General features: G+C 43.8%; 1 protein-coding gene across 2 annotated transcripts; it reads right to left on the bottom strand.

Moving 5' to 3' along the window:
- Positions 1-1,493: 1,493 nt before the first annotated feature.
- Positions 1,494-20,877, bottom strand: LOC100725498 (aldo-keto reductase family 1 member B10). Of its 2 annotated transcripts, none has more exons than XM_013158573.3 (10): positions 20,749-20,877; positions 12,744-12,911; positions 11,052-11,168; positions 10,356-10,433; positions 5,883-6,005; positions 5,545-5,651; positions 5,052-5,133; positions 4,498-4,581; positions 3,677-3,759; positions 1,494-1,834 (listed from the first exon to the last, which is right to left on the bottom strand). In XM_013158573.3, exons 1-10 carry the CDS (start codon positions 20,812-20,814, stop codon positions 1,792-1,794), a joined length of 951 nt encoding a protein of 316 aa, XP_013014027.1. In that variant the 5' UTR covers positions 20,815-20,877; the 3' UTR covers positions 1,494-1,791. The 2 variants fall into 2 exon arrangements, with proteins under 2 accessions (XP_013014027.1, XP_063106591.1); XM_063250521.1 differs by lacking the exon at positions 20,749-20,877 and adding an exon at positions 14,585-15,562.
- Between the last annotated feature and the right edge of the window lie 674 nt (positions 20,878-21,551).

The following is a 21,551-nucleotide window of genomic DNA, read 5'->3' as shown; positions in this document are numbered from 1 at the left end:
GCCTTTTTCATTTCATATGTTTATAGGAATATATTTTGTTTTGTTTCTCCCTCTAATATACAAAGAATAGAAATACATGCTAAGACTCATGCATGCGTAGAACCTATAAACAGTTTATGAGAAATGATCTTATAATGCATGATGAAATGAATAAATATTTGAAGAAAAAGAAACACTACAGTAGCCAGTGCTGATCTTGTAGTGTCATGATGTGAAATCCAGCAATACTATTATTCTTTGTTCAGAGTGATTTTAGCCACTTTGATTTATTTAGTCTCAACAGAAATGAAGATATGGATAACTCCATGTATGTTTAAGTGTATAGGATTTATAACCATATTACTAAGGTTTTGTGGATTAGTTGAACAGAACTGTTTGCAGTCTTGCTGTTTGAATCCCTACTTTATATATTCCACTTTTGTATCTTGAACAACTATTTGTAACAGGACAATATGTAAACATCAACCAGTGATTTCTTACTGTTTATATTTTCTTTGAAAATATGTACCATTTCTACCCCTTTTCTGTTTTGTTTTAGTCTTTCTTTAAACAATTTTTTAAAAAGGAGGAGAGAATCAGTGGTCCCTCAATTCCTCATCTATCACTCACTGTTAACAGTCAGTGAGGGTAGAAATAAAAGTTGGATCATAAATTAAAGACTGGCATTTTCCACATATCATCCAACTCTACAATGATCATCTCAGTTCTACTCTAAGCATTTTTCATAGTGATTGAAATATGTGATTATTTGTAGAGTCTTTCATGGAATGACTTCAGATTTATAATGTAGGGGCAAGCATCCGTAGAAGGAAAATAGACTAGGGACCACATTAGGACTTTCAACTAATCCTCACTAGAAGGAATTAAAAACAGACATTGGTTGAGAAATTTCTCTGGGAAATAGGTCAAGGATGGGGGCAGAGAAAGACAACAAAACTACAGATAAGCAAAGGCACAAAGTGACTTTGCACCAAGAGACCAGAGAATGAGCTGCTAGGCTGGACACAGAGAGAAAGTCAAGTTTCTCCAATAGGAGAAAGGGTGGAAGGGTTTTTCTCACTCTAAAGCTTGTGCACTAACATATATACTTACACACATGTGTCACTCTAAGGTCACTGTATTATTCAAGCAATTCATGTTGGTTGACTATGAGTTTTCTATGGCTCTAATTTAAGTAGTAAAAAGGAAATTTACAGGCAAGAAGAGCCTTGGCAGAGGTACACACATGTGTAGTCCATTCCCGTTCCATTTTACAGGATACACAGTTGACAAAGCACTGCAAGGAGCAGTGGTGGATGATCTTACCATAGCAAAATCTGGCACTCAGCCTACAAACTTGGTGAGGTCTCTGAACAGTTAAACAGAAGCCCACTAAAATGCTGATACTCTGACTAATGATCAGAGCACTGTTCTCCTGTTCTCCCAACTTATGAGTTTACCCAGAGGAAAACCTCTTCAAACTGTTTTGGTGCACAGAGAACTCTAGATACATGTGGATTACTATCATTAAATTTTATTGTCGTCATATTGGCATCCTCAGGTTGAGGATCTTTAGGCATTTAATTCTCATTTTGCCACACCAATCAAGTGGAAAAAAGAGTTGTCATTGGCTTCTTGGAGTCACCCTTCCCCCGAGTGGCTGAGCACATGGATGGAAGCACAACCTGGGGTTGAGTCTACCATGGCCAAGGATATCAGGATTTCAGATATGCTTGATTAAAACCAGGAGAAGTGAGTTCCAACTCAGTGATAAAGGAGCATCTACAGTTCATCTCATGGGGAAAGTCAACCTCAATATTCGGCATGGAAGGGAAAATCCTCCCAAGTTTCAGTGCTGCAGAGAGAAGCACAGAGAATTAAATGTCTCATAGAGCAACATCTCTAGCACAATCTGCATTTTCCTGTGTGTCCTGTCTTCCTTATGTTCTCTCAGCCTCTACCCACCACATCAAGACATTGAAGAACAAAAGAAGGGCTTGCACCTTCCCACTTTCTCAAATTCACGGAAGAATATTTGAGAAATGAGGCTGTGTGAGTCGGTGGTGATCAGAGAATCAGATTGAAATCATAATCATGGTTCATAATAAGACTAAGGTCAGGTGAAGCACCTTGTAAACGGTGGTTGGATTCCTTCTGACAGTCTCCTCAGTTGGGGAAAAATAGTGGAATCACTGTTAGGTGATTTTCATCTTTAATGTAAAACACTACAGGCAAATGCTCATGACCCTTGACTAGGTTCATCTGAACTTGTTTTTAATATTTTCATCTCTACTGTACCAATGAAGGAATCAGCTTGGAAATGTTGGTAATTTGACCAAGGCCACATGCCAAATAAACACATGATACAGCTAATATTTAAGTCCAGGTAAATTTACTCATGCACCCACCCATCCAAGATGCCCTCTTAGCTGTCCAGCATCGCAAACATATCTCAAACTCCTGATTTCTTCTTCTGAAAGGAGTGTCATGGTGGCATTGCTCAAGGAAAAGCAATCAGTAAATAAAATCTCACAGCCATCTGTGACACCTAATTTGTCAGCAAATTTACTTGGCTATTTCCTCCGTGTATCCAGAATCTGATCATGCCTTAACTCCTGCAGGATCACCACCCAGGGCCAGTCACCTCCATCTTGACCTGAATTATTAGCATGGCCTCCCCATAGTCTTTTAGGGCTTCAGTCAGTGTGGTTCTTTTAGAACACGACTCTGATGACACCCTCTATTCAAAACATCAAATGGTATCACATATCATTCAGAACTCAAATGAAAGTTGCTCCCATGATGTAGGCCACGGTGCACTCTGTGTGTCCCTGCGTCTCACTCCAACCTCATTACTCCTGCCCTTTCTCTCCTTTATCCTGCTCCGACATCATTGTTCAACTTACTTAAATATAAACAAGCATGAAGACTTTTGTTATCACCGTAAAAATTATTACACCCTAAATACCTGCATAGCTCATCCATTGTAACTTTTTTTTTTTTTTTTGCCTTCAGGTAAACTGTCACCTTATCAGTAAAATCTCCCCGGGTCCACTTCATAACATGTTTCGATCTTTTTCTTTATAGCCTCAGTTACTCTCATATACAGTGGTACCTTGGTTCATAAACCTGTTTCTGTTCGTGATTCTGGATAAGAACCCAATTGAACTAGAACTGAATCAAATTTCCTCATAAGCTAAGCATTAAACCTAATCACCACTTTTGATCAGTTCTTCCCCAAATTCAGTTTGCAACCAGATTTGTAGAAAGACTTTCGTTCACAAACTGAGGTAGCACTGTGTATTTTAAGTTCGTCACGTTTTCACTCTGGTATATAAGCTTGTGGAAGGAGACCCTCTGGGCAGGATGATGATCCCAATCTCCTCGGGACTGCCCAACACGCAGGTTACCAACCAATTATTGAGGGAATGAATGGATGACACTGCATCATACTTAGTAATGACATGACTTCTCTTAAAATACCAGGTGTACATCCAGAATCCCAGACAATGGACAGTTATTAGGAATGCATCTATCCTCAGTATGATTCCCTGGGACTCCAATTTAAATTTTCAAAACTATTAGGAAATAGCACGGGAGGACGGAAGACAAGCCAGCTGTCTGCCAATCCTTTCATCAATCCTGGCTCTAATAGTAAAATCACTAATATCCTCTAAATTAATCCCTAGGCACTCACGGAACCCAGATGCAGGCCCTCCAGTTTCTGTTGAAGCTGAGGATGGTCTCCATCTCTTCATCGCTCAGCTTGAAGTCAAAGACCTGGAAAGGTGAGTTTGAAAACATCCTTTGGAGAGCAATTCTTGGTGGGACTGGATGTCTCCACCTATTCCTCCATGGAGTGAGCTGCTATTTGCAGTTCCCACTGTGATGGAGCATTCTCCCACTGTGTTGAATGCATAGAAATTTTTCCCCCAAGTTAATCATTTACCAACACTGTATCTACTGTCAGAGGGTTTTACCCACTTTTCACCACCCTGTGTATTTTAGGCCAGAGAGCTGACCTCAGTGGAGCAAAAATGATAATGGAGGCCAGTGTAGAGGACTTGCAGGTACTTGCAGGTGTTATATTCAAAAAGGTGCCACAACAGCCATGAAGGCAGTAATCTCAATGTCTGGGCTTCCGGAGGACCACACAGGTCCTTGCAGAATGACAGTTCTTTAATACTGCCCATTCGCATTCTCATGTGAGGAGGTGGATTTGTATGACAAGACACTGCTCTTTGTGCAGCCCATGCTTAAGTGATGAAGGACAAAGAAGAGTCTTCCTCACAGTGTCACACACAGCTGGTGCTCAGGTGTGACAGACATTCTCCAGTCACTGATTGCAGCATGCTTAGCCCACATGTCATTAATCTCAGCTCTACCAAGGCCAGATGCCCTCGTGAGACATGACTATGTGCTGGGAAGTGACTAGGACCCACTGACAATCCATTATGAGATGAGATGTCCTGTCACCTACTTCACTGATGAATACCAGAACATCAGCTAGGGTCTCACCTGAAAGTTCTCTACAATGCGTGCCGGTGTCACAGACTTGGGGATCACTGCTACATTCCTCTGGATGTGGAATCGGATCAGAACCTGTGCAGAAAGAGGACATCAGCTTGTGATTATCTGTGAGGACCTACACATGGAGAGACAGACAGAGAGACAGACAGAAAGAGAGACAGAGAGAGACAGAGAGAGAGAGAGAGAGAGAGAGAGAGAGAATAAAGTGTTTCTGTAGTTCAGTGTGGGATTAGGTAGAAGAGCTGATATCAACTAAGAGATTAGCTCTTCCATGTACCTGCCAATCCTTCACTCCTTTCTCTGAGCTTGAGTGGCAATGCTAAGCTTTTCCTTATTTGAGAATCTGGAGCTTGGCAAGAGAGAGTATATCCTGCTTTGCTGAGACCCATTGTGCTTCCTGAGTCCCAGCGGATTTCAAAGAACCAGTAAAGGGCTTCATCTCGTTTTCGTCCCCTCATGGGGTTAAGTGAAGACAACACAAGGAATTAGGCACAAGGCTGAAAAATAGATGGCTCGCTGAGAGGAAAGGAAAAACACTGCACCTGGGCTGTGGTCTTTTTGTGCTTCAGAGCAATCTCCTTAATCTTGGGATCATCCAGCAGGGAAGGGTCCTCTGGCTTGGCCCTGGAGGCAGAGAGATGAGTAATCTCTTGGGGGACTGTATGCACATGTTCTCTTCTTCCATCAGGCTAAAGGCTGAGCCACACCGACTTCTCCACTCACAAAAAGTGAGAGCTGTATGTTTTTTCCATGGCCACCCATGAGCTCTGGAGCCTCAGCACTTGGCTAACACTGGTCTACTACTTCATGGCTGAGCTATGGTGCATTCAGAAGGTAGAATGGGGTCATTTGTTTTTGTTTGTTTTGTTGTTTAATCCCCACAGTTTCTCAGTATAATTCAATGTATGTTTCCAAATATATTGCCTTTGATGTGGTTTTCTTTCCAGTGCAATAGAGATTCACACCAACATTAATGCATTAGAATATAATATTTTGAAAGTATCAAGACAAATTATCAACACAGAGAAGCCTCACCAAGGTCTATCTGGACAGCCCAGGGGGCTGTAGGCAGTGACAGTGATGCCCTTCAAGTGGCAGTACTGGATCAGCTTCTCTTGAGTGAGGTATGGGTGACACTCCACCTGCAAGAGTGAAAATTTTGCATCAGATGGAGAGTTAGAATGCTTTGGGACAGCTACAAATTTGAAAAACATCACCAAGAAAATGTCAAATGGGTAGAGTTGCTAAACCAGACCTGTAGATCTACATTCTACTTCACTGAACCCTAAAATGAGACTTAGTATATAGCACTGAATTTGACTCCAAACACTTCATAATTATTAGAGCAACCCTCTTTAGTACACAGACTCTACCTGGTTAGTGACTGGTTTATATTTCAGTCCAGGCTTGTTCAAGAGCTTTTCTATTTGGAAGTGGTTGAAATTGGAAATGCCAATGGCTTTCACCAAACCTTGGTCCACCAGCTCCTCCATGGCCTGTCACAGAAAGGAGAAACATACTGACAGTCATCAAGCAAGTACAGAGATGGTGGCATGTCTTAGTGCTATGTCCTGGTGTACAAATGGATAATGATCCATAGCATCAAGGTTAACAGAGGGTAGACAGAAATTTCAGGGCTGCAATTTAACTTATTGGTAGAGATCTCAGCTAGTATATTGGATGTAGAAGGATCTGGTTTGATCTCCAGTAGTGGAGAAAGAGATACAGAGAGAGAGATGGGGGTGGGGGGAGAGAAACAGACAGACACAGAGAGAGAGAACAAGAAGAGGAAGAGGAGCAGAAAAAGATAAGGAGGGAAAAGAGGAGGAAAAGCAGGAAAAGAAAAAAGAGGAAGGGGAAGAGAACAGCCCTGCTTTCTCCAGGTCAGTGGGTTCCAATTGACTGTGAGCTTCCAGAAACATCCAGCGCTGATATAGTTAGTCCTGCCAGGCTCAGATCAAAGCCTGTGACCTGAATCGAGATTTCTATCCATGTCTTTAAAATATTTTATTTAGTAAACATTCCTGAATTCATTCAGAAAACCCAGCAATAGGGAATTTGTACTTTTTCCAAAGGACTGTGACCTAATTTCCACACTTGATATACTGCTATTGCAAGAACTGAGGCAAATAATTTTATTGATTTATATCATATATATTGTTGTCCTCACATCTCATAGTGAATGTTGATAAAGTATTAGAAAGGTCATATGTTCCAGGGTAATTTTTAGGACAATAACCTTCTGCTAATTTTATGCTCTTAATTTGTAACAATTTTATCATTGCATGTGTGCATTCCATAATGCTCACACCCCTTGTGGGAAGCCTGTGTATGCAGTGCACATCCCAATTCTGTTTTCTTCCCTTTTGCTTCCCTTCATTTCCTATCTACCCATCTCTTGACACCTTGCTTCTGTTTTTGTTTTCCTTCATGGCTGCATTTCATAATGCTTACATGCTCTCTACAATGATAAACGAACACTGAAATAGCAAGCTACTTGGCAAGTCTTGCCAGGATTTTCATTCTCATGAATAAAATATTTACTGGTTTGACTCTATGAATATAAACCATGCCACATGCCATTATTCATGAAACTCTTCATTAATCCTGAAATTTTGCTCTAAAACTTAGTCATCAGTGGCAAAAAAATAAATATGTTCTTTGTAAAAATAACTTTTTGTTTTAAAGATAAATACAAGATTTCAAAATTTTTTATGACTAATTTCGTTATCTTCCAAGAAAAAGTAAAATCCTCTCTTGAAAGTTCAGACTTAATAAACTTAGTTTTGTGAGTTCCTCAGACAAGTGTTCAGACTTTCTGATTGGATAATGCTGGGACAGTCATTAGAAAATAAGCCTTTTTTGGTTTTTAGTTTAAACAAGTACTAGTGTATGGACTAAAATAGCTCACAGCTTCTACATTCATGGAGCTGTGTCATTTTTTATATGGACTTTCATTTAATTATATGTGGAGTGTACATATAAATGACAAATTAAAACCTTCTTGATATTTTCCTTTGAGAATTTTATTTTTTGCATCGTGTGGCCTGATGCTCATAAGGTATATATTCAAAAATTTAGTATGCCTTTTAATTACATATTATATAAGGCATTGGGTTGTTATCCATCTTTCTGTCTTGCAGATTCTTTCAGCAAATGGCATATCCTTTCTAAGCAAGTTCAGTGGTGAAGTCACAGATCACTCCTTATTTTTGCTAGTAATATTTTGGGAGGTTATTTTTAGTATTTTTTCATTTGACATCTAGCTCAGAACTTCAGGACACTTTTTAGAATCCATCCATGGAAATCTAGACCATTTCTTCCTTCTAACATGTTCTTTATTGTTGGCAAGCAAACGTAATGACTTATTGTTAAAGAGAATCTCTTTCACATACACATCCAGATTGTCATTATGAGACCATTGCTTTTGTGCTTCACTCTTTGTCCTCAGGAATCACATCAGTTTTGCTATCTAAATCTTGCTATCTGCCCTTGACAGACACTTGACATGATGCTTGGTTAATTCGTGGAGCCTTTCTGTCACCATCCATTTAAACTTAATCACTCACTTTATTCTCTACTACCATTGTAGGTAGCTAACTTAGGTAGAAATATCCTAGTCCTCTTCCAGGAAAAGTCCCTGTTCTGCTTCATGCCCCCTTGCTTCATGACTTGCTTCCAAATTTAATCAATATTACCTAGGCCGTTATGCTCAATCTGACTGGTTGACCATAGTTTTGTCCCACCTTATAATTTTACCCACCTTGGACCCATCTCACCTCATGGTTTTACTCTACAAAAATCCCTAAAAAGGCAGGGTTCTCAGTAACCCAGTCCAGACCCCTTCTGTCTCTCTCTGTCTCTGTCTCTGTCTCTATCTATCTATCTATCTATCTATCTATCTATCTATCTATATCTATCTCTCTCCCTGACAGAAGCTTTCTTCCCCCAAGAAATATATTGTTTTAACCTCCATGTTCCTAAAATTCATTCTTCTATTTTAGAAAACATGAGCACCTACTGGACATCTAACTGGTTGGGAGTTTCTTTCCCCTGTAACACTATCAATTGCGAGAACATACACTGGTTTAACAAAAATAGTAATAAAAACTTTCATGACATTGAACTTTGACCATGAATTTGAGTTTCAGGTCGCTATCTGAACTAAGAAGAAGGGCTCTGGTGTTTGCCAGTATTTGGAAAAGTGCTCACAGTTTACTAAATATGTGATTAAAGTCTTAGTAATCAGACTTCTGAGTCAAATAGACTTTCAAGCTGGGTTGAATCCCAGCTGTGTCAAACTATTTAACGATCTGACAAGTTGCCAATATTTCTAGATTATCGGTGACCTTTGCGATAGCACCAGTTATCAGAAAACCTACAGTGAGTCTCCAGTTGCTCACAAGAGTTCTACAGAAAAATGAGAAAGAAAAAGAACAAGAGACAAGAATAACAAGGAAATAGGGTTCTGGGGGGATCTGTGTTCTCTGGAAACAAAGACCAAGAATCTCTAGCTAGTCACCATTTTATTAGCCAGTGGAGGGGAAACGTACAGTGCTTCACCTGAAACAGCATAGATGTAGTGGTTGAATGGAAAAGTTTAACGTCATCCGTTCAGACTCATCCCCTCACCTGGGTACTACTTTTCCCTGTATTGGCCTCAGCAGAATTCATCCTGCTCTGAGAGCCTCATAGTCTCCCTGACCATCAAGATCCTAGCAGTGACTGAGAGGAAGTGGAATTTCCATATTCCAAACCCAGCCCACAGGGAGGGCAAGGAGGCCTCGGACAGATTCTATGTCAATTTATAATTTGGGATCCATCTGTATTATATTCTCTAATAGATGGAAAAGGTAACACTTCCTCAGAGGGCTGGATAATTAAATGAGCTCTAAAACTGAAGTTTCTGGCATGTTAGTTACCTTATTCTTCACCAGATCCTGAAGGATATTTATAATGAGGTGCAGTTCAAAGAATGATAAATAGTCAATATTTTTTAAATGTATTACAGTAAAAGACACATGGCTAGAGTTCATTTGTTTCCAACACATTCATCCCAACATTCTTACCATTTTCTGAAACAGTTTTGGAAGGCCTCTTTTCTGAGACCTCCCATAGTTGCATGGCTTCCTGGATGTTCTGAATTAATTCAAAATCTTTATTTTTAATAGTCATTTTGAGTTTGGGGAAGAGTTAGAGGTCTTGCAGTACCAAATCCAATGAAAAGAGGATGACAATACACCATATCCATTTTATGAGCCTGCCTTTCCATCAGCAGCAGCACCAGTGATATATTTGATCACACTCATAAAGGCATTCAGGAAAGGGACTTCCCAAATTGATTCAGTAAGTGTCAAGAAAGATAGGATAAATGTGATTAAAACAAAGGGAAGTGTCTAGAAGGCGATTATTACCAATGTGTCTTATACTAAAAGAAATTCTTAATTTAAAGACTTATTGTACATTTAAATTACACTGAAAAAAATATTAGAAGATACTTACAAAGGGAGGAAACAAAGATTTATGAAATTTAAACTAATTGCCAGAGAGTACCTAATGAATATTCACAAAATTAGATCAAACCATTCCTCCACATCTTTAAAATACTATGTGTGCCTAAAAAATTGTGTGTTGTATTTCCATATCATTTCAGGACTCAGTCCGAACCTTTAAGATGTAAACAGATGAACCCTAAACACACAGGTCCTAAGGAAAAAAACAGAACTGCAGAATAACAATGCTAAAATCAGACCAAAAGCATATGGGCTCTTCCATGCCAGAGTAGCCTCTAGGATAACTAAAGGAACATTTTTTTCCCAGAGCACTTAAAAGGAGCTGGAACCTACCTCCCAGGTTTCCAAGAATGTTGCTTTGCCAGGAATTAAATTGCCACTATCATCTCTGGGGAATAAGTCCTTTCCAGGCTGTAAACGCAGAACAAAGTTTATTGTAATTCACATCTGGATACTGGTCTTGCTAAACAAAGCTTTATGGTCCTCATGCACGCTCAACACCAACAAGTGGGAAGCATTTCCTCTAGCTCTGAAGAACATACTTCAAGACACAGTAAGTTGCTGTAAAATCTCCAAATCAATATATGTTGTTATGTAAGTTCTCATATTTTAGAAATTTCTGTAGTGATTTTAAAGCTCATTCATAGTATATTCTAAAAACCTTCACTCTTATTATTAACCTTAAGTCCTATTGCTTCCAGGAGCCGTCCTAAGCAGACCCTGGAGCACTGAGTCCTGTGTCTTTATTGAGAACAGGTGACTTTCAGCATCACCACACTAGGGCTTCTCTGCAAGAGACCACTCCCAGGTGTGGTCTGGTCAAGAGGAGAGTGGAGCGCTAAATAATGTACTGCGAGAGTATACCAAGGTTTCTCCTCCACACTGAATCAAGACAGGTGGCCTGGTCTACCTCGCAGGCAGCACAAGAGCTCCTGTGTGACCCACTGGCATGCCCCGTCCCAGTGCAGTTGCTCTTTTCTGCCATCTCTCTACTCAGCATCTTGAGATTGGGCAGGGAGGAAGTCAAACCTGAAATGCCTGCGGCCAGTGAATGAGGTAGATGTCCAGGTAGTCCAGTTTCAGGTCCTTCAGGGTCTTCTGGCAGGCCTCCTTCACCAGGCTTCTCTCAAAGAATGTGGGCCACAACTGCAGAGAGCAACAAGGAGGCATTAGCATGGGAGAGACAAAGGGCCAAACGGCACTCTTAGCCCTGCTTTGAGATCTGCAGACTGATATAACCCGATAGCAGCTTGTTTATAGTACAGTTGATTAATGTGCATGTTTCAGTGTGCAGTCTCTAAGGCTGAGCATGCCATTTCCTAAGTGTTTTTTATTTTTTTTTTTATTATTTTGAAGGCAGTAAAATACAACAGAACAAAACCAATTGAGACAATACAGTGAAACTGGTACAAAAAGTCACAGCAGGTTACCGGAATAACAGTAATAGGTACCAGAGTATATCTCGTTATCTTCACAATAGTTGTACTTTCAAACAGGTATAGCAAAATCACACCAAATACAGAACATTATAGAACTTATGGAAACAGAACATTGAATACAGCAATACTATTAATCTGAAAAAAGCAAAACAGTGATAACAATATTTGCCTTCAAAGACATGGTAGAAGGAAATCCCCCATATTTGCTATATTGCATGTGGTCAACCTCCCAAGAGATGCTCAGACCTCTGGTTCCCATTTTCTAGCGGTGGGTGGGGGAGGATGGGATGTTTGATTCTCGGCCCTTGTGTTGGTAGGCTCATGGTTGCTTACAGAGGCCAGCAGGTTGCTTTCTTTCCCTGTACCATAAGTTCCAACATGGCACAGATCTTGGGAGATACTGGCTGCTTCTCTGCCTGAGGCGCCTGCTGATTCACATTTCCTAAGGGTTGAGGTGATTTCTTCTTCCATTACTCTTAGTGTTCTGGGTGTCCCTCAGATCATCTAGCACATGTAACCACTGATTAAGTATTTATGGACCTCTGCTCTTCCCTTCATTGGTTGCATGGCCTCTGAGGGCAGGAATTACATGTAGATTTAAAACTTAAGTTTTTTATGCCATTGGGAGAGATGGTCCTTTTGTCTACTCACTCTGCTGAAGCCTACCAGGCCCCAAATAATGACTTTACCAGGTATTCATCCAGCGGTGGCCTCTGGATAGCATAGCAAGTCTGTCTCCCCCTCCAGGGTATATTGTCCAAGAATACAGAACTAGTATTTTTTGGTATACTATGCATAATACAGATCCACTCATTTTCAAAATCTTCACATACAACATTCCCTAACTTTATTTTAGCACTTTTATCATTAGTCTTTTACTGAACATAAATTTTTAAGCATTTATTGTACCAGTTTTCCCCAAATCCTCTGACTGACAACCTTAGGGCCAGGGCTGCTGAGACTCCAATTGAAAAAGGCGGGCTGCAGAACCCTACCTGACTCTAGCTCTGATACAAGTGGTACTTCCCCTGGGAAAATGGATCACATTACAGGAAGTCAGGTACCAAGGCTAAAGGAGCCATCCTCAGTGTGCGGAATCCACTTCCCGGGGGTGGGGGGGGGGACACAGCCATAGCTTCTTGCACTTATGAATAACAGTTTGGTGTGTAAATGTTGGTATCCGGGGATGTAAAAAATGGAGAGAGAGAGGTGGACCTATAGGAAATGCTGATGAGCTATAGAACGTGTGAAGACCTCCCCTCATCATGGACTGCACTGTTACCTTGCTAACAATGAAGAGATCTTCTCGCTTCACAGCCTTCTCTTGAATCTTCTCTTGGATGGCTTCTCCCACCTCACGCTCGTTCTGATACATAAAGGCACAGTCAAGGTGGCGATATCCTGCATCAATGGCTGCCTTTACAGCTTCTTTGACTTTGCCTGGGGAAGACTGAAAGGCAACAGAAAAACTCATCAGGTCTTCTTATCCCAGGACCTTCTGTACCAGGCTGAACACGGCTGAGCTTCACCAACTGAGGCGCTCTATGGTCCCATTGACCAGCTTGGTGGCAAAGACTTCAAGAAAGATTTTACATGAATGGGAAGAAGATGAATTTATTTAATGTTTACCATGTGACTACTGATCCTAGCTAAAAGTCAAGCCCAGTTTTATCCAGGCTAATTTGAAGTATGTGCAGTTGGCTAAGTTTATAGTAAATCCTATAACTGGTAAACACTGGGATAAAAGTAGACTCAGGAATCCCAGAAGAATTTCAGAACCTAGGTGGTGACAAGAATGTCAGAATAATCTTCACATTATGAAGCTATGCTCCACCACAGAGCTGACTGAGCACAGAGTGTAGGTCTGAGCAGACTCCTCCATCTCTCCACAGTCCTGCCTGTGGTTAGGCATGGTGGTACACACCTGTCATCTCAGCCCTCAGAGGATGAGGCATGTGGATCACTGCCAGTTTAAGGTCAGCATGGGCAACACAGTGAGCTCAAAGCCAGCCTGGACAATACAGAGAAATCCTGTCTCAAGAAACAAAACAAAACAACAAAACAACAAGGACACCAAAATCCAGCCTGCAAAATGGGAACAGCAGAGCCAGGCTTCCTGACCTCCTTGTGCTGGTTACTCTCCACATCAACTGACACCCAATAAGGTCCAGCCGATGTGAGCCACTGTACGATGATTGTTTCAGACAGAATAGCTTAGAAAAATACATTTCATTTTCCACCCTCAAGAAAGAAGAAAAGAAATTCTACACTTTATTTAACTTAACCAACTCCAACAATGAGGGGGCAAAGCACTTAAAAATGATCTCGCAAAGATCAAAAACTTTTTTCTCTTGTGAAGTACCAAATACTGAGAGGTAAATAAAGCAACAGGAGCACTGAGACAAAAAATTGCAGCCAGTAAACCTGATGTATCCAGGGCCCCTTTCCAAACCACTGCCACCTCCTTCAACTCCACCAATACATAAAAATCCTTTATAGTATTTTTCCCCTGACGGGAAAATAGCTCCTTTCACAGTCTTTATAACTACTTTTGAAATTGAAAAACACTTTCTAGTAAATATATCTGGGACCATGACATTTACTGGAAATCTGAGATTTATTATCACTTATGTATAAGGGTAAGATTATGATCTGAGGTAATTCTTACAGTTCATGCAATGAGGCTAAGACTGATTGAGGCTGGCACTGATCTGCTCATCCTAAGTGACCAAAATATATTCTCAGAATCCACAACCTAGTGCGGAAATGAACAGGGATCTTGAACTAGGATTTTAGGATGTGGCAAACTGCTTGGACATATGGGTGTGACCTGTTATTCAAGGAGACCCAGGAGACATGTGCCAAGCCCTGTTATTAAAATCAACCAGAAAGTGCTATCTCAAATTCCTCTGCCAAGAACTCAGGCAGATCTGTGATATGATGGTCTAGAACTGACATGAGCCTGAGGAGTGGGAGATACAAAAGACAGCCACCATTATGCTGGTGGCCTGTGCTCCTTCCTTCAGTGGGCCATCATGCACTCTGCAGGGTATAATTCTTTTCTTACATTTAATTGGACCCGACTCACTCTGCAGAGTATATTTCTTTTTCTATTTTCAATACCTTGTGTCGATGTCCGCTCCCGGCCGGCAGGAAGGACACACGACACAGTCTGGTAGTGGACAACCTTTTCTTTTTATTTTCCTTCTCCGTACAGCCTGCCCTGGGTTCTCCCAGCTGAAGCCTCCTTTGGTCCGCTTCCCGCGGCTCCTTTTGTGCTTCAGTCTGCCCCAAAGCCTCTACCGGTCCGCTCTCCGCGGCTCCTTTTGGGCTTCTACTTCCGGGCTTCTATCTGGCTTCTTCTTCCGCCCAGGGGTGGCACCGGTATATATACGGGTACAGTGTCCAATCATGTTAAAGTAAGCAAGGCAAGCTGATTGGCTAACATCATCAGTTGCCAGGCAGACTATATTGTTGAGCGGGTTGTTTACGCGGTAAGCAGGAAACTAACATATTCGATGGGAGGGGTAATCTACCTCAGGCCTCACTCTTTACTACAGGCCTCACGTCCGCCAAGTGAGGCGACCGGGCTCGGGGCTGCGGCTCCCAACATCTCCCCCTTTTTTATTTTTTATGAATGTGCGCATCGTAGCCCTTCCTGGACTGGGTGCAGAGGCTTATGCCCTATGCGTAGGCCCACCGTAGGTCCTTGGCTTAGACCCTGGTCGGCCGTCCCATGGTCTGCCAAGGCCCTGAGGCCCTCGTCCTTTTTCTAGGGCCAGGCACAAACTGGACGGAACCTGGATGCACACAAGCTTGCACTCATTTCCTCTCCGTAAAGAAATCCCCTCGGAGAGAAATTTAGACCTGGGCAGCATCTAACAGTCCAGCGGCTTACGTGCAGGATGGGGTAGGGCCTGGCTTAGGTCGAGTCATGCTGGGGAGGCACGCTCTTACCCGTCATTGACTCATCTACCCTGCTATATCATAATTTTTTAGAGGAGGAGTGTGGGAAGCTCACCGTCCCTAGACTCGGTCGTAGGCTAGGCGAGCGAGCCATGCATATGCCTGAGGATCTTCTTGTCCATTTCGGGCTACCGCTATTTCTATTCATCTTGTTGGTTGGTCTGTGATGGATCTCCAGTAGGGCAGGTCTGATCTTCAGTCGAGGGCTTTGTTGCCCGTGTCAGTCTCTCCGGTATCCACAGTGGTTCTCGTCCCGGTTCCTGTGGGAAAACACAAACCGCGCCTCGGTTCCAGCTGATTACCGGATCCGGGCCCATCCATTGTCCTGTCAGGACATCTTTCCACTTCACCCACCCTTTATGGTTGGGGGAAGGGTTGCAGTGCTCCACAGCTGGGGAGCGATTATCATTATTTAAATTTAAAAAATTGTGTGTGAATAGTGCCATGGATAATCGTGCCTTTGGGGCCAGGCCTTGGCCTACTCCCCCTTTTTGTTTTTGTAAAATTTCTTTGAGGCTTCTATGAGCCCTCTCAATGATTCCTTGACCTTGGGGATTGTATGGGATACCATGTTTTAATTGAACCTCCATCATTTTGCAGAACTCATTGAAGGCTTTGCCTATATAGGCTGGTCCATTATCAGTTTTTAATATTTTTGGTTTGCCCCATGCGGCCCAAGCCGCCAGGCAATGATTGATCACATTAGACACTTTTTCACCTGTTTCTGCTGTTGCAAATATGACGCGAGAACAGGTGTCTGTGGAAACATGAACATATTTAAGAGTCCCAAACTCCTGTATATGTGTGATGTCCATCTGCCAAACATCACCAGGGATCAAACCTCGAGGGTTTACTCCCATCGGTATGGCAGGTTTGTATGTGGCACAGGAGTCACATAGTCGCACGATATCTCGTGCATCTGCTCTAGAAACATGGAAATGGTTTGCTAGTGTCCTGGCATTGACATGAAACTTATCATGGAAGGCACGGGCTTGCTCGATTGGTGTTAGTAAGGTAAAAATCCATAACGGGTGAGTGGCAGTGTCAGCAGCCGCATTCCCCTGTGCCATAGGCCCTGGCAGGGATGTATGTGCTCTTATGTGGGTGGTGAAGACCTTATGGTGTCTGTTCTGAAGCAATGTCTGGATAGACAGGAACAGTCCAGCCACTGTGGAAGTGGATCTAATTAAACCGGCAGTCTCAAGCACTTGCATAGCATTGACCACATACCTAGAATCGGAGACAATGTTAATGGCCTCTGAGAACCGTTTAAGAATCATTTTAACGATCTGCAGTTCCACCACCTGAGGCTGATCTGGTTCAAATTGTATGGTAACCGGGGGCTTGCCTAGGATCACATAGGCGCCTATCCCCGTCTTGGAGCCATCTGTGTATATTGTAGTTGCTGGGACTAATGGCTCAGAGGCAGTAACCTTTGGAAAAATTATAGGGTGCTGAGTGACAAATGACAAGATAGGGTCTTTAGGGTATTGATTGTTTATATCCCCATGGAAAACACATCTCAGAATGGCCCAAGTATCTATGCAGGCAGCCAGGGTCTTGATCTGGCTGGCGGTATAGGGTACTCGGATGGCTTGTGGTCCTGAGCCAAAATGTTGGACAGCTCTATCATGCGCTTCAAGGGCCAATGAAGCGACTGCCTCCGGGTAATGCTCTATGACTTTTGCAGGTGAGACCTTAGGGTGTATCCACAGTAGTGGTCCTTTCTGCCAAATCACCGCTGTAGGCTGTAGACTAGTCTGTAGCAAACAGACATCAAAGGGTCGCCCTGGTTCAATTCTGTGTAAGGTAGCCCCACCTAAGGCTTCCTCTACTCTCTGTAAGGCAGCTCTTGCCTCAGGAGTGAGCCTCCTGTGGGAGGCTATATCTGGTTCTCCCTTCAGAAGGTCGAACAGGGGTTTGAGATCTGAATTTGGTATATGTAAATATGGCCTAATCCAATTAATGTCTCCCAATAGCTTTTGCATGTCATTTAGGGTCCTAACGCCATCCATCCTAATGGTGACCTTCTGTATAAGTCTGGAGGCGACACTGAGGTCCACACCTGCTGGCCCAGGGGTGGCCCTTGTTGAAGGCTGCCATCCTGAGCTGTCCTGTCTCTGGGGCGGGGGCCTGCCTGTGAAGGGGGCCCCCTCTGGCCGTTTTTTGGCTCTCTAGCATCTTGTCCACAAATACGGTTGCCCTGAGCATCAAAGACCGACCTACACTCCTCAGCTTTGTGTGATCCCTTCTTGCATCGCCCACAAACATATGGTTCTTCATTCCTAGGGCGAGGCCTAGCATCTGCATTGTTTGGGCAGTGACGTTTAATGTGTCCTGGCTCCCCGCAGGCAAAACACCCTTTAGCCTTACATTCCCCTTCTAACCCGCGAGGTCCCCTCTGCTGTACAGCCGCGGCCAGGAGAGCAGCCACTCCCGAGTTGGAGAGCGGCCCCCCTATCTCTCTGCATATCCTAATCCAGGCATTGAGGTCCTTGTTCTTATGAGGAGCTATCGCTGCCTTGCACTCCTTTGTACATTGCTCAAAAATCAGCTGTCTTACCAGCGGTTGAGCCACTCCCGGATCAGAAAATATCTTATCGGCAGCATCTTGCATTCGGGCCACAAAGTCAACAAATGGCTCTGTGGTACCCTGAATTATTTTTGAAAGACACAAGGAGGCTGTTCCAGCACCACTTACTTGCTTCCAGGCGCGGAGTCCTATGGCATTGATTTGCTCATAGACAGCGCCGGGGAACTGGGTCTGGTCATCAGCGTGCCGACCTTCTCCCATAAGCATTTCCTTGTTCCACCCCCGGTTTCCTCGATTGGCGTTTTTCTCAGCCTGCTCGGCAGAGAACTCTGCATACCAGGCTCGCCAATCCAGGTAACTGCCCGAGGGCAGACAGGCCTTTGCCAGCTGAATCCAGTCCGCGGGGGTGAGGGGCCCAGAAGACAGATTCTCCAGCATGGCAATGGTGTAAGGCGCAGTCGGCCCAAAGGTTGTAACTGCATTTTTAAGTTCTCTAATCTGCTTTATCTCAAAAGGCTCCCATACATTGCGTCCCTGGCCCATAGCTACTTGTACAGGAAATATCTCGTAGGGGCCACTATCTATCCCAGGTGGATGTACCTCATGAGACAAGCGTCCCCCCTGCCAAAGCCGCCTGTAAAAATACCGACCTGCCGGCGGCGGAGCATAAGACAGCGGCCGTGATTGGGCGGAAAATGGGGGCCCGTGCATCACTTCCTGTTCTGGCGAAGAGGAAGGGAGCTCCCGGGCGGCCGCCCCGCGGCGAGGGATCGCCTCCGGAAACGGCCCCCAAGGTGGGGCGGAAGGCTTCGCCTCCCTCTCGCGCCGGGGAGCGCTCAGGAGCTCTCTACTCCTCCGCAGACCAGGTTGAGCAGAGCGCAATTCGCGGGGCAACGCTGGAAAAGAACCCTGCGACTCCTTATTGAGCGATTTAGGCTCCTGACAGCTGGTCTCTTTGGCCTCCTTGCCATTCAACTTTCCCTCGTCCTCGGAGTCAGACGACTCCGAGGCTAGAGCCCCGTCCTCCTCCTTAGCATCCTTGTTCCCCTTGACAGACACCTCTCGGGAGCTCCCTGACTGGGCCTGCTCAGATACCCTGCATACTTTTGTAAGCTCTTGAGAGCTTTCTCCACAACCACCCTCGCTCTTAGTGCCGCTACCTAGCATGTTTCCCATTTTTTAATATGTTACTCACCGCGTGAGGCCCAAGGAATCCGCCACTTACGCGTGAGCCTGAGGGGAGTCTAAAAGCCCTGTAGGTGCGCGCCACCCAGAGCCCAGGCTTATCCCCAACTCACCTGTCTCGCAGCTCTGTACTGGAGCGTTGTCCACTTCCACGTCTCGGGGGTGATCAGTCCCCGGGCGGGCCTCCAAATGTCGATGTCCGCTCCCGGCCGGCAGGAAGGACACACGACACAGTCTGGTAGTGGACAACCTTTTCTTTTTATTTTCCTTCTCCGTACAGCCTGCCCTGGGTTCTCCCAGCTGAAGCCTCCTTTGGTCCGCTTCCCGCGGCTCCTTTTGTGCTTCAGTCTGCCCCAAAGCCTCTACCGGTCCGCTCTCCGCGGCTCCTTTTGGGCTTCTACTTCCGGGCTTCTATCTGGCTTCTTCTTCCGCCCAGGGGTGGCACCGGTATATATACGGGTACAGTGTCCAATCATGTTAAAGTAAGCAAGGCAAGCTGATTGGCTAACATCATCAGTTGCCAGGCAGACTATATTGTTGAGCGGGTTGTTTACGCGGTAAGCAGGAAACTAACATATTCGATGGGAGGGGTAATCTACCTCAGGCCTCACTCTTTACTACAGGCCTCACGTCCGCCAAGTGAGGCGACCGGGCTCGGGGCTGCGGCTCCCAACAACCTTGAATGCATGTAAAACTTCACTATCTTTTTTCTTGTCCTGACCAATTCTTTGTTCAGCACAGAAAGAATACAGAAAGCACCTGTAGGAGGAGACTGTAGCACCCCAGAAGCCACTGACAGTCCCACCCTTCGCCATCAGATGAGAGGAGAAAGAGAACACAAAGAAGGAAAGAGGCCAAAGGGGCAAGACACCCTACAAGAAGAGGTGAAAGGGACAGGAGGGAAGAGGGAATCCAACGAGGTTCCCAGAAACTATCTTGGGTGACGCTGTCACGGAGTGCCCTGGGGTGTGCCTCTGAGCATTTTTCAGATTCACATGAACACTGGCAGAGCTGGATTTGAGCTCCTGGTGCCCAGCTCAGCCCTGTATGGTTGCAGCTCTTCTCAGAATTTAGTGACTGTGGGAGGATATTGGTTAAGTGCAGACGCTGACCCAGTAACCTGAGATGGTTCTGAGATTTGCATTTCTAACTACTACAAAGGTCACACTGTTGCTGCTGGCCCAAGTCCCATTGCCCAAGCAGCTAGAGTTCTACATTCTTTCTGAAGCTCTACATTGTTTCTTAGTCACTTTGCCAGCAGCAAACCCTCAGCCAAGAACTGTAAAACACCCAGACCCAGAAGTTCTCCAGTGTCAGCCAGTGTTTTAGAGAAACAGAGTGCTAAAATAATAACTGCCCTAAAACCAATACGTTTTCAACACCTCTTTGAAACTTGACACTTGCCAGAGAAAATGGTCATCACTAAGAAAAGCCAGTCTTGGTGATCTGAAGCCTAAATCAACCCTAAAAAGGAAAGCAGCAGAGATCTTAGCTGTAGAGCTGAAGTGCGCCTCTCAGACTCGCTGTGTAAACTGAATGCAGAGAAGAGAAAATCCCCCAAAGCCATCTAGAGTAGCAGGGGCCCCAGGATTTGCATATTTACCTTCCAGGTTCCCAGGCCTACAATGGGCATCTTGGCTTTTGTGTTGAGCTCCACAAAAGTTGCCATGGTTGGAGCAGAAGTGTTCTGAGAGAGCAGATAAGCAGCACAAGTCTGTGAGCTGCACCAGGAAGCTGGTATGTCCTATTAATAAGGCTGAGTGGGCTGCTGGGGGAGGACCCAGAGCTCAGGGCTTGCACTAAAACTGGAAGTCCATCCCTCTAGTCTTTTGTGAGATTGACTGCCACAAGTAAATCATTAGAGGTAATGACCTAATATAAATTTGTTCTGCTATATGAATCATTTTGAGTGTCAATTATGAGTTTGACACCAAAATAACTTAAGATTCTCCAAAGATTATTTGGTATAGACATAGCAATGAGAATCTGCCTACTATAATGAACTTTGTGGGTATTAAAGAAGATTGAAGCCAAAGAAAGTTCTGAAGGCATAACAAAAAAGTTGACTTAAAATGAGATAATAATCCTTGACTATAACAAACAATCATACAAGTGCATCTGCCCTACTGCTGTCAGTGTTTTGGTTTTTGTGTGTGTGTGGTTTTTTCTTTTTTTCTTTTTTTTTTTTTTTTGGATCGTACCAGGGTTTTCATTTTGTTTTATACAGGATCTCATTCCATGATCTAGGTTTGTCCCAAGCTTTTGACCTTAACTAATCTGCCAAACATAACCTTGCAAGTGCTAGCACTATACTTCCCTAGCCTCCTTCTTTCCTTATTTAAAAAAAAATGAGTTTATTTTTAGAAGCATTTTCAGGTTTACAGAAAAACCCTGATTGACTAGCAT

The sequence above is a fragment of the Cavia porcellus genome, unplaced genomic scaffold (genome assembly GCF_034190915.1).
Source record: "Cavia porcellus strain 051 isolate PalLab524CR breed Dunkin Hartley unplaced genomic scaffold, mCavPor4.1 scaffold_6, whole genome shotgun sequence".
NCBI classification, from domain to species: domain Eukaryota; kingdom Metazoa; phylum Chordata; class Mammalia; order Rodentia; family Caviidae; genus Cavia; species Cavia porcellus.
The sequence above is the reverse complement of the archived record's forward strand: the minus strand, read 5'-3'. Positions and strand labels throughout refer to the sequence as shown.